Source organism: Rutilus rutilus (genome assembly GCF_951802725.1).
Source record: "Rutilus rutilus genome assembly, chromosome: 20".
Lineage (NCBI taxonomy): Eukaryota > Metazoa > Chordata > Actinopteri > Cypriniformes > Leuciscidae > Rutilus > Rutilus rutilus.
The window spans coordinates 22,562,264-22,581,341 of record NC_140225.1 but is presented as its reverse complement, the minus strand read 5'-3'; the positions used below and the strand labels follow the sequence as shown (position 1 = coordinate 22,581,341).

The window sequence follows — 19,078 nt, the reverse complement described above, 5'->3', positions numbered from 1 at the left end:
GTACACGGTTTAACTACAGAAGAGTCAAGTTTTAAATAGGAAAAATATTGAAACTCTTTGGTCATTTTGAAAGAAATGCTACTGGACTCGTCTGAATCAATGATCTATGCTAAGCTATGCTAAAAGTGGTACCGTCAGACCCGGAGTTCGGCTGAATGGATTCTAAAATGGTAAAACTCATCTGTTTAACTCTGGGGGAGTTGTAAAATGAGCATATTTCCGAAAAAAGTGGAGTATCCCTTTAAAACCCATCATGTCACTGGATGAAATAAAATCGACTATCAAAAATACAGGAGGCCGCCTTACAAATGAGTGTGTGGAGGATAGGTTTCGCCGTAAGGTTTTGATGGCATCATTTATTTATAATGTGTTTAAATCAATCAAAATGCTCGTTGCCGCTGCGATAAGTGGCGCGGATACAGTGTTTGTTTTCTCGTGTGCCTCGCGCACACGCCGCACTGTCTTCACTTGGACACGCGCTTCAATCCGTTGCAGATACATACTCTCTATTCGTTCTGGTGAAATCACAAAACATAATGCACACAAACGTGTCCCTGCTTGATATACAACCACTGATGAACATAATCGGTTTTGATGAGAGAGAGAGAGAAAAAAAAGAAAAAAAAAAACTAAATGAGTGCGGATTAGAATCCAGAAGCTCTGACACGAGTGGCGAAAGTTCTACCACTGGACCATTAATGTATAAGTTGCTCAAACAGGCAAAATCTATGTATTTAGTCATACGAAAATTCTCGGCACTGACAGCATATATTAGGCTGCCTACATCTACTTCTACATACTGAAATAAATACTGATAACATATTTTGAACATTTAAGTGCTTATATATATATATATATATATAGCACTTAAATGTTTATGTTTTATGTTTTATATATATATATAAGAAATTCCCCCGAACCCCCCTAGCATTTACTGCCCCCCCCCAGGTTCAAAATTGCTCCTACGCCCCTGCATAAAACACGAAAATTGGAAACGCTCATAAAAAAAAAAAAAACAACTTGATGAAAAACATACAATTAATTTCATCATTTGTGTACAATCAAACGATCAGTTGATCCCTCGTAATTTCATGCCTTTAGCAGTAAATCCGTTTTATGACAGTTGATAAAGATATTTTAAAAGATTGAAAACATTTGGAAATGTAAGTGCCTAAAACACAAAAATTGGAAACGCTCGTAAATGTGTCGCTCCAATATACTGTCTGTCTGGGATATTTTTTTTTTGCCCAGACAACATAATTCTACAGTGAGGAAAACCTATATTTATAGTTCGGATACTGGCCATCAATGTGCATGACGGTAGGCAAAGTTAAGGATAAGAGCTGTAAGTTAAACAACAAGTTGGTTATATCGCAGAGCTGTTTATGAGAAATCTTGAGCACATAAAAAAATAATAAAAACGTACATTTTAAGAAGGTTTACTACTGTTGTGACAAGCATCCTGAGACATATGTAAAAATTACTCGCGTTCTTGCGAAATGATTGGCCTTTTCGTTTGTCGTTGTTTACGTAATGCCCCGCCCCCTCAGTGTGTCTGCCAATCAGAAGCGGGGAATGTCAGGGAACTAGATTAAAAATAAATCAGGTGTTTTTTTTTTATTTATGTACATCATTGTTTAGCGCATACAGTATTTAGAAAATAACATTTCATAATGACAGTTCAAAAAAGGCTGATGTTAGACTTCGTAATCATGCTATTTTCTTATTCCATGTCAGTGATAAATTGTTTCATTCTTTCTGGTTTGTCGTGTGCATCAGTAGCTTTTAGGGGTGGAACGGTACATGTATTCGTATTGGTGCTTAAATTTACACGGAGAATACACGGTATAAAAATAAATCAAACTCGCGTGCAAATTAATTAATAATGTGAGAGAGAGAGAGAGAGAGAGAGGCGCGGGCGCGGTCGAAAAGTCGCAAAGTGTCTACTTATATTTGTGTGTGTGTGTGTGTGTGTGTGTGTGTGTGTGTGTGCGAGGCGCGATCGAACAGTGGAAACATAAAAACATACTCTGTCATTTTGTTTATACAGGACATCATTCCAACTGCAAAGTGTTTAAGTTACTGTTAATTAAAAAATTTCAATTCATTCAGGTACAATTACCAAACATATCTCAAGGTCTTATTATTAATTTAATTAATAAACTAATTATATGAAACTATTGTCAGCGCAATACAAATAAACTGGTTCTATGCCTTTACTTTATTAATAAAACTTATTTAAAAAAATACAAGGCTTAAGTAATTTATTTTCTTTTGGTGGTACAGCCTGGTGGTACAGTTTTGCTTTTCCCTCCATTGTACCTAACTTAACCGTGATGTCTGAACCTAACCGTGACTTCTGTGTACCGTTCCACCCCTAGGCCTAGTAGTGAATGTTTTATGATCAGTATAATCTGTTTTTTAGTTATGAGAGAGAACCATATTCATCCGCAGTCACAGAGCCAAAGCACGACCAAAACAATGTTCTTCCGCAAAATGCATGCCGTTTAGTTTTTTTGGGGGCCAAAAGTTACATTGTATTGTTACATATTACCTAACAATAGAATAAAAAAGAAAAAGAAAAAAAAAGGAGGGATTAATTGAGAGAAATAAAGTCGTATTTGTGAGATATGAGGGTATACCTACCTACTATTATGGAATAGTATGAGCTTCCACAGGTTTGGAACTATTCCTTTAAAACAAATACATTAATAGGCTTGATCCATGAAAACAAAGCTTCTATTCAAAGAGGACAAAAACATTTATTGCGAATACATTTAATGAAATGTGTAGTCCATGTTACAAAACTATTTTAACAAAAACAGGATAAATTCAATGTTTGTTTGTTTTTGTTTTTAAGTATTTTTGCACACAAGCATCAAACGAACTCCTCTATAGGAAACCGTACATAAATACTTTCCCAAAACTATGTGATCTGATTACTAGGATTTGTGCTGTTTCAAACTGGCTAACCGTCTATCCCACACACTTGGCCCACTGTTAATTAGTTACCTGTATCCCTTGAAATAAAAAGAAAATGCTAGCATGCTAAGCGTGTGTTTCCTCCACCCAACACCAGGCTGGGTTGAGAGATTGTGCATGAGAATGCAATGGGCACCAGAGACATCGTATAAAACCAACACGCGGTCCAAGGGTGCTTCATTTCAGCTACAATCACGTTCGTCCAGGTCCAGGAAGCCTTTGACATTGTAATAAAAAAAAGGTTTGTAAAAAATGTGTAGTCAAATGGCAATTTCTTAATAGAAAAAAATGTTTTATGCAGTTCGGATGCCAGCCAACCCTAGATGCCAGAATGTTCAAGTGAACGTGCTTTCACCATGAAGATGACCTGGATCTCCATCCCCGAATAAATAGTTCATCCTTTTTTAGCAGCTACATTTCCAGTTCAGCATAAGAAAGTTTAATAGAATGAATTGTTAAACGAAAATGATAAAAATGAACGTTGTACATAAATAACACTGAACAAAAATACCATAAGGAGGTTTGATTTTCCTAATAATGAATAAAAACATTCAAATTATTAAAAAAATTGCAGTAGAAAAATAAAAACGATAAATTCCACATTCACAACAGACTAAATAGAAATAAAATCAACAACAAAAATAACACTGATATATTTTGCTTTACCTCCAAGAGCATATTTAAAACCGTGAGAAAAAGAAAAAGAAAAAAAAACTGAAAAATGTCTGTTTGCAGTGAGGTATTCGCTTCCGATCTACCAAGGTTACTGAAAGAACTTGAGCCCTGCCACCAGGAAGAACTTTTCCAGGAAAATCTCAGAGTCCAGGACGGCGATGTGGGCTGCCCGGCCAATCAGGGAGTTGGCGGTGTTGGGCAGCGCATGGATGACATCGTAACGCACCAGGTTACAGTCTTTGTTCTGAAGCACAGGGAGTAGAAGGTTCTCGATCATCTCGGCATACACTGGACCTGATCACACAAGTAGATGGAGAGTTCAAAAGTTTGAGGTTGTTAAGGTTTTTAAAATGATTTTGAAAGAAATCTTTAAGCTCACCAAGCCTTCATTAATTTGATAAAAAAAAAAAAAAAAATACAGCAAAACAAACAAAAAAAATGTAGTGAAATACAGTAAAAATAAATATTGTGAAATATTAATAAAAATTAAAATAACTTTTCTATTTTAACATTTTTAAAATGTAATTTTATATCTGTGAGGTCAAAGCTGAATTGTCAGCATCATTACTCCAGTCAGCAGTGTCACATGATCCCTCAGAAATCGTAATAATATGCTGATTTGGCGCTCAAAAAAACATTTCTTATTATCTACGTTGAAAACAGTTGTGCTGTGGAAACTGTGATGCATTTCAGGATTATTTGATCAATAGAAAGATAAAAAGGACAGCATTCATTTGAAATAGAAATCTTTTGTAACATTATTTTTGCGATCAAATTTTATTCAATTTTAGCACAAAATGTACACATACATTTTTCTATATGCCAAATAACATACATGCATATTCATGCATATAATGTAAAAAAGTTACATTTTAAATAAAGGTCTTTACTATCACTTTTGACCAATTTTATGCATCATTGCTGAATAAAATTATTATTTGTTAATATAAAAAAAAACAAAAAAAAAACAAAAAAATTGATTGAATGGCAGTCAAATTGATACTGGACATAAATGATATATATTTTTGGAACCGTTTCTTTAATTCTCACCAGTCTGTTTGTCCTTTAAGGCTGTTTTGCACATCTCGATTCGGGCAGAGTGATAAGGGACGTAACGGTCCTGAAGGGACCCCACCAACACCACGTTCTTAAAAAACTGAAGACCTGAAAGAGAGTTTAAAAGGATTGGATATGGAGAAATCCAAATTAAAGGGATAGTTCACTTTGAAATTAATTTTTGATATGTTTTAGCTTACCTCAAGGGCATCCAAGATGTAGGTGTCTTTGTTTCCGCAGTAGTTTCAATTTTGATATTTTTAGGTCAAACCGTTCTTGTCTGTCAGTCATATAATGCAGGTCTATGGTCACTGGCTCAAAACACAAGCACAGAGTCCAAATTAAAACAATTCCCCATCGCCCAAATGAAACAATTCCCCATCGTAAGTACACATTGATGGCCTAAGACACGAAACGAGCGGTTTGTGTGAGAAAACGAACAGTATTTATATCGTTGTTATCTCTTGAACACAGCACACGTCCAAATGATCTGACGGCGCGGGCGGGTATAGATATATACATAGATGTCGCCTTGGCTACTGCAGTTCATTGGAACGAAACCGTAGCCAAGGCGACATCTATGTATATATCTATACCCGCCCGCGCCGTCAGATCATTTGGACGTGTGCTGTGTTCAAGAGATAACAACGATATAAATACTGTTCGTTTTCTCACACAAACCGCTCGTTTCGTGTCTTAGGCCATCAATGTGTACTTACGATGGGGAATTGTTTCATTTGGGCGATGGGGAATTGTTTTAATTTGGACTCTGTGCTTGTGTTTTGAGCCAGTGACCATAGACCTGCATTATATGACTGACAGACAAGAACGGTTTGACCTAAAAATATCAAAATTGAAACTACTGCGGAAACAAAGACACCTACATCTTGGATGCCCTTGAGGTAAGCTAAAACATATCAAAAATTAATTTCAAAGTGAACTATCCCTTTAACATTCAGGGATGCAAACACATGTATGGTCAAAAAAGAGAGAGGTTATCGAAGCCCTCGCCCCGTGGCAAATATCCAGACACTTACATAATTGTGATGAATTTAATCCTTTGTAAGTTTTCATTTTGCGGTGTAAGATTACAGTTAACACCTTTAAATATTACATAAATGTATTATGTATTTTTATTAAACTTAGTGAGTGTATAAATCAGCAGCAAAAAGTAATTCTTGAAAAAATCTGCACAGTAATTTTATAAAATCTAAACATGTTAATAAAAACAAATTACTATTAGTACTCTTATAAAATTCAATCAGGCAATCATACATTTCACAATTTTATATTTTATATGAATGTCAAGAATTCAGAAGTGTAGGCTATATATTTATATAGCCTACACTACACATAAATAGTATAGGCTACAATTAAATTATGCTTATTTTAAATGTATTGTGCAGGCTAGGTATAAAAAATATAGGCTTTTAATAATCTTTCAGTGCGCAAAACCATGATAATATGAAACGCTTCAAAACAGAGCGCACAAAGCGCGTATGCGCATCGCGGGTGCAGAATAATGTGTTCAAAGCAACATGGAGTCACAGTGTTCAGCGCTGCGCTGCACAAGTGTGCATTTAAAAGTTCATGGCACAAAGCGAAGAAATGTCGAGCGCACAAATCCTAGTGTATATCTGTCCAACAGTTTATTGATCATTTGTTTCTTCACAGTTTTAAATTCCAGTTATTGTGCGTTTGATGCCGATTCATAGTCCTTGTGATATGTGTGATCTAACAGGCACACGGTAGCGAGTCGTTTAAAAACAGCAACAAACAAAATACAAATCCACAAAATAAAGTCATTTTATGCAAATCCACAGCCTTTTATCTACAGATCAAGCATTATAATGTGAATAATGAGAGTTTTACCATGCATCCTGCTGTAACCGGACGAGGCGCGCGCGCTGTTTGAATACTGAATGGAGAATGACTGACAGCCGCAGAGGAGGGAAAACGAGTTTCCGTAAACTTTAATTTAATGATGTAAATAGACTTCTGTACCTCACATTAAGCTATGGAATGGCTTCAGATGACTTTGTGAAATTATAATCAGACCCTCTCAGACCCAAGTCACCCAAACTGACGTGAAAAAAGCGGGAGGCGCCGAAAAGCGCGCTGTTTGCATCCCTGAACATTGGCTTTGTGAAACCAGAATGACATGACACTCACCTGCTTTCTTGCTTAACTTGTAGAGAAAGGTCTGGCGTGGGTCCGAGTGGTCACGACAGGTCAGCTGCAGCAGAGAGCCAGATTTCTTCCACTTCTGCATAAACCACAACCCTGACACAGAGGAAAAATTATAGTGGTTCCTTAATACAGTTTAACGTAGAGTGGCTCATAAATTACTGTCTTCAGAAATCTGCTGAGTTTATGACCATAAGTTACCGGTATTGACGAGGGCTGAGCTGTTGTACAGCGTGCCGAGATGAGGTCCAGACAGAGACAGAAACGTGTGGAGTCTGCTAAGATAACACTTAAACCTGGGCCGCGTCAGCACAGAGCGCACGATCAGATTTCCCAGAGAGTGACCCACAAAACTGAGAAGGACAACACAGTGATTCTGTTACCCTAAGGCTGGATGCGTTTTAGTTCAGAGTTTAAAAATATGAGCTCGTCTAAGCAATCAACAAGGTCAAATTAATGTGCAAAATGGCACACTTGGATTGACCTCCATGTCTGCTAAAATTTCTCATTTGTCATTTTATAGTGCAAAATCATGCTCAAGTGCAAAATCATGCTATGAGGCCAGAATGTACACATGATGCACATTGATTCAGGACAGGGTAAAAAATTCAGGTCTTTAAAAATTGGCCCTGAGGTGCATTTTTTAGTCTAGTGTTTTGAAATAAAAATATTTAAATGATTCAATGTGAATACTTTAAATAAATACTTTACATGCTAAAAATGCCCTCAAAAAGGTATAAAGAAAGCCTTGTAAAAATCAATCAATATGGCTCCTTAATAATAATAAAAAAAATGTTACACTGGACAAAGTCATTGAATTTGTTTTACGAAACTAGGGAAAGGGGAAAAAAATCTTGACGTTTAAACCATGCTTGTAGATCTTTAAAAATACTGTGATTTTCTCATATCTGAGTTTAACTTTCTTGTATATTTGTGTTTGAGGAAAAGTTCTTACCTTATCTTGGAAACTGTGAGGTTGTAGATTTGTATGTACTGCACTATTTCATCCAAAAGTCTGTCTGTCATTGACTCAAAATCTGCAAATGTGTCATTCTTGAATAAAAACACAAGAAAATCAAGGTTAAAGTTTCAAAACATCAAATTTTAACACTGTTTCTAATGTTCAATTTCTTTTCCAAGCCAACTGAAGTTTTTCTTGTTAAAAAGCATCCAGTGATTTTACATATACTATATACTTTTAAAAAGTACGTATTAAAAGTACATCTTTATGAACTTTATTAATTCTCTAAACTGCCCATCAAACCCAGTGCGTTCATGGGACGTTTTACCTGATTGCGCTCTGACATTAGGAAATCTATACGAGCACCAGGTAAACCAAGCTCCAGGTAAGTCTTCACTAGACGCAGATCTGCACTGTTACCTAAAGAAAAGGTTTTTAAATCAATGTGAATGTGTTAATGTGGACTTATCCAATTGAAAGAAACAGAAGAGTGTGACTGCTTACCATCCAGGCCATGTACACACACTATGAGGTGTATGCCCTCATCACAGTTTTCATCTTCATCCATGCTGAAATATGGCACAGTGGACGCCAGATCTGCCACATCACTGTACAGGAACCCTGGCAACTTTAGTTGCTTCAACTCCTCTTTTGCTTGGACAAACCTAAAGATTCACACACAGGTATTAGCTCATGCATCTGCAACCCACAGTTTCTATGTATTATGCATAAAAAAACAGGAACTCCTTGCTTTTAATGCTTCTGCTTTTAATGTACTTCCAAAAAATATCTTGGATTACCAGAATCCAAACTTAATGTGAAACAGCAGTTGATTTCTTCAATTTGCCATTACTGTTGTAATTTATATTAATTTTATATTAATATATTAAAATAAGAGAAGCCTAAAACAATGTCAAAAATAGCTATATGGCTACTGGTCAACATTAATATTAATACAATACACCTAGTGTGACCTAGATTACATCTGTCAGGAAAAAAAAAGTTTTAGAGGCGGATCAAGTCATTGAATTTTGATGAAAGATTATTAAGACAAAGATCTTTTTCTACACTGGGGTTCAAAAATTACATGAATACATTTATTCAGCAAGGATGCATTAAATTAATCAAAAGGCAGTAAAGACATTTATAATGTTACAAAGGGTTTTCTTTTCTTTTTTTTATGCTGAGTAAAAAAAAAAGAAAAAAAAAGAAAGAAACTGTTTTCACACAAAAAAATTCAATTACAACCGTTTTCAACATTAATAAGAAATGCTTCTTGACCACTAAATCAGCATATTAGAATGATTTCTGAAGGACCATGTGTCAGTAAAGACTGGGAATTCAGTCATCACGGGAATACATTACATTTTAAAATATATTAAAATGGAAAACTAAGAATAAGATTTTCTTTTCTTTTTTTAAATCAGCCACACATTTTTGAACACTGATGAATCATGCATAAAAAAAGAGAATCATGTTTAAAGAAAGTAAACATGGCAATCCGTTTTTTCTTTTGTTCCTTGTGCATGGCAAACTGCAAAAATAAAGTGGAAGGGAAAAAAGAAAACTCACGCTGTCATCTGAGCAGTAGGGGCACTCTTGTACCAGCACATGTCGTTGCTGGTTGGAGCTGGTCCAGGAGGCCGTGTCTGCAGGCCGGCTGAGGGAATGTATGTTTCCTGGAGCTGTTCCAAACCCAGGTGATCATAAAAAAGGGTTTTTCCCTCTGCTCCCCCATCCTCACACCTCCCTTCCTCCCCTGGGAGTCCATTAACATAAACCAGCCCGTCTGTCTCCTCATAGTAACCGTTCTCAATCATTTCACTTTCCTGCTCCTCCTCCTCCTCTTCATCATTAGCATTGGGGCAAGTCTGAATACCCAGCGTCACAGCTGCAGTCTCCAATGGGCTGATCTCAGATATATCAGTACTAGAGCGAGAGCCGAAGTAGTTCTCCACAAAGCCTTTCTTCACCAGGTCCGTGCTGCTAGTGACTGATGTACTGGACTGGACAGCCGTCTGAGGCTCACTACATGCTTCTGGCCCCAGACCTACACCACTTGGAAATTCTGTCTCGGTGGATCCCGTCGGCCTGTCAGGAGCAGAAGTTTCACAGCAGGACTGGAGAGCAGAGTGCTCATCGTGAGACACAGGCCCATCTCCATGACTGATGGAGGGTTTTTGTTGAGCCAAAACTCTAGAGCTCGATTGCAGGAGGCTGTGAGATTCTCCTGAAAAGACGAGACTCTGTTCCTGCACCAGGATGCTGGACTTCCTGCTAGTGTCCTCTGTCTCCACCTCATCATCTGAGGGGAGGGAGTTAATGGAGGTAAGGGAAGACTGGACTCCACTGATGCCGCTGGTGCTCTCTGGATTGAGGCCCTCCAACGCGGTGGTTCCTCTGGAGGCAGGGCTGAGCGGAGGTGGTCTCTGCTGGGTGCTCTGTGGAATAAGCTCTGTAGGTGTCTCGAGGCCAGAAGCAGCAAAAGGAGAAGGGGAAAACGGTGCTAGCTGTGTCACAGAGCTGGGCTCACTCTCGATTCCGGAGTCTGAGAGCCTGGAGGAGGCTTGAGGAACACAATCACTCCTCAGTGCAGCTCCACAAGCTCCGACGAACGTGGCACCATCCCCAACTCGACTCTTGAACTCAGAGAAATCGGTCTGTGTGATCTCTGGAACATCCCTCCTGGCGGTTGGATCTGAGTGGTGCGGTAAGAGAATGGTGACCTTATCGCCCTGGTAGGGGTCCTTGTCGCTTGGTTTAACATCAATATGTCTGAGCCCAGCAGGTGGATGTGTCAAATCAACTCTGGCAGCTGCACTCTGTGCGGCTTCTGCTCCAGTGCCTGCCTGGGGCCTAGCCTGTATTTGCAAACTCGAAAGATTGGAAAAGCTGTCGCTCTGGACACTGACGTTACCTTGAATGTCGCTTGTGGTGCAGTCTTTAGCACAATGCGTGGTTGCAGTTTCATTTTGGAGGATGCATTTGCCTATATCATCTAGATCGTCTTTCGGATTGCACTGAGCATCAACTTCTTTGGACTTGGTGGTCGGTTCCCCACGAGGAACCTTCAAGTTCTTGTAGCCTGTGAGGACCACAGAGTCTTTCGAGGTCTGCCTGATCAGCTTCTTTGAATTTTCAGTCTTGGCATTCTTCTTCAGCTTGATGGATTTGGCTTTGGATTTGAGGGGAGGCTCATTTTGTTCAGGCCAAGCGGTGGCGAGGGCAGCTTGCTGCTTATCTGGGCATGGACTAAGGGCTCCCAATCCACTAGCAATGCAGTCTTTTGAGTTGGACCTTTCTGCTTTAGTGGACATAGAGCCACTTCTGGTGTTGTGGAGACCAAGCCATGGACCATCACGATCTTCAGAGTAATAACAATATAGTAAGCAAGTACACTTTGGCAGACATATTAATCCAAAATGACTACAGTACATATAATACAGGGACTGTTCCACTGGTGCAATTTGAGATTAAGGACATAATGCTGATAATTCCTGAAATGCCCCATGAAGGTTCTGAAACTTTTAAGCTTTTCATTACCAAATATATCTTTAACCACTATGCCACACCCAGTGTATTCTAAAGAAATCATGAACTAACATAAAATGGATTTGAAATAAAGGTCTCTTCCTTTTTACCCTTCGTTTATACTCTTTAGTTCAGGGGTCTATTCCTGCTCATGGAGGGACAAGGTCCTGCAGAATTTAGCTACAACCTCAATTAAACACAGCTAACCAAGGTCTTCAGGATTACTAGAAACATCTAGCCAGGTAGTTTGAAGCTAAACTATGCAGGAAGGTGGCCTTGCAGAAGCATGACAGATACCCCTGCTTTTGTTTGTTTAGTCTAGCAAAAGTATACTTGAAAGCTTGCATAATTGAGGCACTTCAAAACGGTTTATCAATGGTTGTAACTTGTAAGACACATGTGGTATTAATAACTTAGGTGAAGCACCTTTCTCACTGTAGAAAGCATTTTATTGTAAAGAAGTGCAAGATGAGTCATTAATAATTTCAATACATTTTCCCAGAAGACATTTTTAAATTAAAAGCCACAAAACTCCAACATTAATTTCAAAATGTGCTTTTTCCCTTTAAAAGCAAAATCATTTTTGTGCATTGTGTTTTTTTCTTACGAGCTGATGGCTAAAATAATAATTGAAGATTATCATGTAATCAATCAAGGAGTGCCATTAAACATACCTTCAGTAATGGATTCCAAATATCTGTCCTCAAAGATGATTGGTAGTGAGTTCACATCCCCATCCAGATCAGCACATTCAACAGGAAGAGGGGGTAAGGACAGGAAGTAGGAAGAGTTCTTAATAGCTGTGGTCATCTGTTGGTGACTGTGAGCACTGTTGAATAAAGAAGTTCATTTGAATTATCATGAGAACTGACATGTACTCTTCATGCTAAATAACTACATTACAGTAATGATATTTTAAGACATACTGCAGTTCCTGGTAGGCCAGCGCACTCTGTCTTGGGTGTTCAAGACAAAAGAAAGCTTCTGCAAATCTTTGCACCTAAAAATTATAAATACAAGATAAGTAGAGCCAAAAATATACTCTGCACAGACACTTCTTACAATGCAACAACAATTTCATGCATCTTTGTGTCATAAAATGTGTCAGAATATTATGCAAATGCGATGCATAAATATGCAAGTATGCAAATATAATATGCATATGGTAGAAGTAATCTCAGAGCTTACCCGTAGTGTGTGGTGCTCCTGGGCCAACAGCGCTGAGACGCGCTCATTTAGTGACACCACTTCCAGAAAATTCCCCCACAATGCCATAAGAAGAGAGCACAGCTGTGCCAAATTCATGTTCACCAGTTCAGCCAACTCATCTGGGCTCTCTGCCCGCTGCTGCAAGAATCCATACACAAATATATAAAAAAAGGAGTGCAGAAAACCATCATGAGGCACCAGTCAAGCTAAAGGGATGTATGATTGACCTTAAAATATGATACAAGTAGGGATGCACCGATATGAAAATTTTGGCCGATACGATAATTATTTATATTTGAAAGACGATAACTGATATATTGGCCAATAAATCTAAATCCAAATTTTTATATAATTTTTGAGAGCCTGATTACAAAAACAAAAGTCTCACCATTAAAAGTCATGTCCCAAGCACACAATTATAATGTTCACATAATTTTATGCAGCCTATATGACTTGCGCTTCACAGTACTTACCTATATTTTCCTTTTTTGAAGGGATTCCAAACATATTTCAAGCAATTCAAAACCATCATGGTGAACAGTGCACATCTGAAGTGTCTCAGCTGAAGGAAATTATTTATTATTTATTAATATATCGGCCACATTATCTTATCGGGCCGATAACGATAACATTAAAAACGATCATATATCATCTGATATATTGTGCATCCCTAGGTACGAGTAATTTTATATTACAGTAATGGTATATCTCACAACGTATTTATTTTAGCTGGCAATTCAACAAAAACTATTTATACAAGAAAAGTTGTAATGCCTATTTTTGCATAATCCAGTGAATTATCTATACTTGAAAATTGATGGATGCAAACCAAAATACATTATTATTCACAATAAGTTCATGATATGTAATTAAATTACTTAAAACAGTGGTAACCAGGGGGTCCGGGGCCCACTAGGAGGCCTAGGTATTTGACAACTCTGTGTTTCTTCGCATGTAAATAATGTATATATACTTGATAATCATGACATACCTTGACTTGTTCACAAAGCTCATTAAGTCGGACCTCCACATCAAGTTTTTCTAAAAAAAAAAAGAAGACAGCCGAGTGAAAATGTCGTTCCTACAACAGCAGTATGGAGTGAATGAGAGACAAGGGTCTGTCTGAAGAGCCTGTGATTGACAGCACATGAGAGGGAGCTAGAGGAACAACAGCACAGGAAGTAGGAGTCAGAGGACAGAGAATACCAGTTCAAGTATTTAGACTGATCCAAAGTCAGCCTGAGATCTGAGATACTGCTAAAGGAAAAAACGAACTAAGCTGAGCTAAGAACTCCCTCACTGAAGGACACTCGTCATTGACAAATGTCCAAGTTAGGGGGAACAGAAGAAAGAAATAGAGCTAAAAAAAGACACAAATGAAAGGCAAGAGGCATGTGGAGCTGAGGTTCGGTTTTGGAGGGACATACCTATGTAGACGTGCCTTTGGTCTCGAGGATAAGGTCTTCTGAGAACTCGTTCATAAAGGACCTGCATGCTGGGCTTGGCTAGTGGTGGGATTGCACATATAGGCACGTTTAAAACTTTCACTCACCCCTTTTGCTGTTTGAGCTTAAAATGAACCCTTAAATACATGCAAGTTCAGTCACTAGACACATTCAAGTCAGGAGCATCCAAGGGTGAGTAGTTTAGCTTTGAGTTAGTGAGTAAGTGAGTGAGAGAGAGTTTAAAGTGAAAGTTCTGAAGGAATTTGTATTAAAGACAAAAACAAAAACGGGAGATAAAAGGATCTGCTTGCTGATACATACAGAAGAAAGAGGGCAGAGTCACAATTGAGGGACAAAGGCTTATTAGAAACACTCTAACAATATGCTGGTAAATAAGACATTAAAAGGTAAATGTCCAGAACAGCAGCTCTTCCTTAGTCTCTAAGAAGTGAGTGGATGCATTAGAATAAGTGAGTGAGTATTCCGTGATGGGCTCTGATGAGATTTAAAATAAAAATTAATATGTGAAGGAAAATAATACAATGCATAAAAAACAAAAACAGAAAATATATATAGACAGTAGGGGTAGACAATAAGCAAAAAAGATGTGTTAAAAAAACTTAAGCATATAAAAGTTTAAATATAATCACATATAATTAAACAAAATTAAACTGTAGCATATAAAAGTTGAAATATAATAAATAATCACACATAATTAAACAAAATTGAATACATCACAATATACAAATATTATGGAGCAATGAATCAATTAGCCTGACTACGTCAGACTTCTTACTTCCGCTCAATTTCATTTCGCTTCTGTAGTCAGTCTGAGACAGCGTAATAGCTTTCCGTTTGCCTCCGGCCTGAAAACAGCCGGGCCAATCAACGAACAGAGGGCGGGCTGAGAGCCGTGACGTAGACGCTGATTGTACCGTGGATGCGTTGATTTTTACTTCACATAATCTGCAAAAGTCGCGCACAGCCATGTTCACTCCGGTATTTCGCGCGATGGTTTTGTTTTCGCATCATACATGTGTTTACAGTGGAAGTTAGATGCGGCTGAGCATGCGCATAACACACGCCATAACCAAACGTTATGTGATTGGCTTACGGTTAACCAATGATTTTAAACTTCAGACAAGCGCCCCCCGCAAGAGAGAAAACACTTCTCTATTATGCCATTCCAGACTCTGTCTACGAAGCAAAGCGAAGTAGCAGAGTTTGGTATTACCAGGCTATGAATCAATAACTCCTGAGGAAAATTAGTCCCGGGGTCAACAAGCTTCTCTGAAGGTACTTCCAAGGGTTCCGTGGAGAAAATGATATATGCCGCTAGATTTTTTTTTTTTCAACTTCATTCAAATAATGTACAAATTTACCAGAAAATTTTCTTCTGGTGTTCTGTTCCAAAGTTCAGGTCATTAATATTTTTCAATGCTCACCAAGGCTGCATTTATTGATCAAAAATAAAGTAAAAACAATAATACTGAGAAATATTATTAAAAAGTTGTAATAACTTTTCTATATTAATACATTTTTAAAAATGTAATTTATTCCTGTGATTATAGAAGCTTATTTCCACCATGGAATATAACAATTAAAAGATAATTGCACTTTTTTTTTTTCAAGTTTACATCTCACAATTCTGACTTCTTTTTTCAGAATTGTGAGATATAAACTTGCAATTGTGAGTTATAATGTCCAAGACTGACTTATTTTTTCTCAGCAATTCTGAATGTATAACTCGCAATTGTGAGTTTATATAACGCAATTCTGAAAATAAATAAAAATAAGAGTCAAAATTAGTTGCGGAAACAAGCTTCCATCCTGTGATACCAAAGCTGAATTTTCAGCATCATTACTGAAGTGTCACATGATCATTCAGAAATCATTCTAAATATGCTGATTTGCTGCTCAAGAAAAATTACTTATTATTATTATTATGGTTGAAAACAGTTCCACATGTAACAGTGCTGCTTAATATTTTTGTGTAAACCATGAAAGAGTCTTTAACAGAAAGTTCAAATAAAACAGCATTTATTCAAAATATTATTTTTTGTAACAAGGTAAAAAGTCTTTACTGTCACTTTTGATCAATTTAATGCATCCTAGCTGAATAAAGTGAATACACTTTTGGACGGTAGTGTATATTGCTCACGCACATACACATACTGAAGCTCAGCGGTTAAACTGTGTTTAGTAATGAAAGCTTGGTTAAAATAACACCATTCTGAAATATTTAAGCAAAACATGTCAATTAGTTACCAAAATGCCTTAAACAGGGTCAATGATTGAAGAGCAGTGTAAAAATGTTGTAAAATATATCATTTCAGTCTTCCAACTCAGGTTGGAAACCAGAATTTCATTCTTTCAGTTCTGATGGGACTACATACCAAGCTCCAATCGCTGGGATGCGGGCAGATTCTTGGTCAGGGAGGTTAAATAACAGAACAGGCCCTGATACGCCTGCAGCAAGCTGGCACACATGTTCTGGTGCAGGCTGAAGGCATGCTGTAGGCACTGATCCGATACCAGGAAGGTTTTGCCCTGCGAATCATAAAAGAGAGCTTTATGCATCACTGAACGTTGTATGAAAAGAAGAAGCATTAAGAGTTTTTGCACTGTGCTCAAAGCCAGCTCCCCTTAGAGATTCAATCTATTACATTGGGAGATGGGTTTTCTATTCAATGAAGGAATAAAGTTTTAGTGAACTCTTGAGCTCACTATGGTCTGACAGGCACCTTAATGGCAGCTTAATGTGACTAGGGTCTCAAGAGATTTGTTGTAATGTAAAAATCACATCATCTCATTAACTGCACAGCAACAACTCAAGCCTTTTAGTTACATAATGATGTCTATTTATGGACAGCCTTGAAGCTCTCACTGATATCATGAGAAAATCACTGCGTCTGTTCTTTGCTTTCTAAATGCAACGTCAGCAAAGTGTTTTTGGGTGCTTTCACACCCGTCTCATTTAGTTCGGTTGAATTGCACTAGAGTTCGTTTGGTTCGGTGTGGTGTGAAAAGGAACCAAAACGGCTGAAAAATGCTACAATAGGGGCTTTCGCACCGGAACTAACCACCAGGCTGGTTCCCATTGGAACCTTTTCCCAATGCATTCGCACCACCAGTAGGAACTCTGAAGTGACATAAGCTTTATTTTGAGAACGCCAGAGTCTGAGCAAACAAACAGTGCTCGCATTCTCCGTGTTCATTAGGTTACGATCTGACCAACAGTCCTGTCTAATACGTTTTTAGATCGAACTATTATATTTAAAAGTAGACAGTATATGAAAAGTTATAAGCGTATGCCGTGTGGTTGATATCCAGTGTTGCTAGCTGAGCAGAAATACATAATCATGTTTCGCTTGGTCCCCTCAAAGTTGCGTTGGATTTTCTCCTTAGCTTAAAGGTTAAGAGGCCCATCTATCACTGTTTTCCATGTTCGTAGACTTAGTTTCTGTTAGTTTAGTTTTTTTAATGCTGGGTGCTGGTGTTTCGTGTGCGTTTGGCCAATCCGCGAACACAAACGTCACAGATAGTTCCTATAGTGCTGGTTTAGACCCTACTCTGAAGTAGAGCTAAATTAGTTCCTCCAAAAGAGTTCTTAGAACTAAAATCGGTCCTAGTTCCTGCGGTGCGAACACGCCGACATCCGGGTACTTCCGCCAATAGTTCTAGGAACTATGAAAAGGTTCCTCCAGTGCGAAAGCCCCTAATGTATAATTTTTTGCCCTTTGGCCCGGACCAAACGAACCGAACTACAGATGTGACTAATTGAATTAAAACGAAAGACACTGCACTCATTTGGCTAAAATAAAAGGTTGATTCAGGTGATATTTGTGTGCGTGTGTGTGTGTGTGTGTGTGTGTGTGTGTCTTACATCTGGTGACAGCTGCTTGACGTAGGTGGTGCCGAACACCACAGATTCCAGTGGTGGGATGAGAGAGTCTTTGCTCTGTGCCGGAGCGTTACGATTCAGCCAGGTGCTTTTAACAGGTCGTGGGAAACTGAGGGGACAATCAAATTCAGCACACACATTTCTACTGATTTCAAAATTATACTTTTATTTATGATAGTCAATACACAATATTCAAACCGTGCAACTTTTGAAAGTATGTTTTGTCAATGAAAAGATGTTTTGTTTAAATAGCCTAAATGAAAAATACTTTTGACAAATCCATTCAAGTTCAAAAGTGTGGGGTCGGTAAGATGTTTTAATGTTTTTTTTAAAAAGAAGTCTCTTCTGCTCACCAAGGCTGTATTTATTTGATCAAAAACACACCAAAAACAGTAATATTGTGAAATATTATTACAAATGAAAATATTTTATTCAACATTTTTTTGTTTGTTTTCCATTTCACTATAATGTAATTTATTCCTGTGACATAAAGCTAAATTTACAGCATCATTACTAAAGTCTTCAGTGTCTGATTTCTGAAGGATCATCTTTCTAATATGCTGATTTGGTGCTCAAAAAAATATTTCTTATAATTATCAACGTCAAAAACAGCTGTGCTGCTTAATATTTTTGTCAAAACTGATACAATTTTTTCCAGGATTCTTTGATGAATATAAAGTAATTTTACATAGACATTTTTTATCTACGTCTTTACTGTCAGTTTTGATCAATTTAATTAGTCCTTGCTGAATAAACATTATTAAAAAAATAAAAAAAAATTATATCTATATATAATATATATAATTTTGCATTGTTCGGTTTGCCCTGGAAAGCACAGTAGGTCTTTAAAGCTCACAACCTTCTGTCTTCACTTGTGACATATTCATAATGACTACTGTGATCTGTAGGTCCAGTTCTCTGTGTATATTGCTGACCTGATTAGAGGTTGATGCAGGGCCACCAGTGATGCGTGGATAGTGGCAGAGATGACAGACAGGTGGAAGTAGTCAAACATGACATTGACGTGCTGGTGGATGCCTCTATGGAGGCTAAAGTGCAAACGCAGCGTTCGACTGCTGATGCTCTGGAGAGAACTAGGGTCCTCGGGCCTAAACAGACAAAAACAAA

The 19,078-nt window shown here is 37.8% G+C and overlaps 1 protein-coding gene across 3 annotated transcripts in view; it reads right to left on the bottom strand.

The window, feature by feature from the left end:
• Positions 1-2,494: 2,494 nt before the first annotated feature.
• Positions 2,495-19,078, bottom strand: part of fam135a (family with sequence similarity 135 member A) — a 29,507-nt gene continuing 12,923 nt past the window's right edge. For 2 of the 3 annotated variants that reach the window (XM_084391396.1, XM_084391395.1), the window contains 16 exons: positions 18,886-19,059; positions 17,933-18,059; positions 16,443-16,596; positions 14,029-14,106; positions 13,593-13,642; positions 12,581-12,739; positions 12,319-12,392; positions 12,067-12,221; positions 9,434-11,225; positions 8,366-8,526; positions 8,190-8,281; positions 7,856-7,953; positions 7,102-7,253; positions 6,886-6,996; positions 4,708-4,821; positions 2,495-3,951 (listed from right to left, as the gene is read on the bottom strand). In XM_084391396.1, the coding sequence (XP_084247522.1) occupies positions 3,746-3,951; positions 4,708-4,821; positions 6,886-6,996; positions 7,102-7,253; positions 7,856-7,953; positions 8,190-8,281; positions 8,366-8,526; positions 9,434-11,225; positions 12,067-12,221; positions 12,319-12,392; positions 12,581-12,739; positions 13,593-13,642; positions 14,029-14,106; positions 16,443-16,596; positions 17,933-18,059; positions 18,886-19,059 (3,697 nt within the window). In that variant the 3' untranslated portion in view covers positions 2,495-3,745. The remainder of the gene's footprint in view (positions 3,952-4,707; positions 4,822-6,885; positions 6,997-7,101; positions 7,254-7,855; positions 7,954-8,189; positions 8,282-8,365; positions 8,527-9,433; positions 11,226-12,066; positions 12,222-12,318; positions 12,393-12,580; positions 12,740-13,592; positions 13,643-14,028; positions 14,107-16,442; positions 16,597-17,932; positions 18,060-18,885; positions 19,060-19,078) is intronic. The other variant, XM_084391397.1, reaches the window with a different exon arrangement.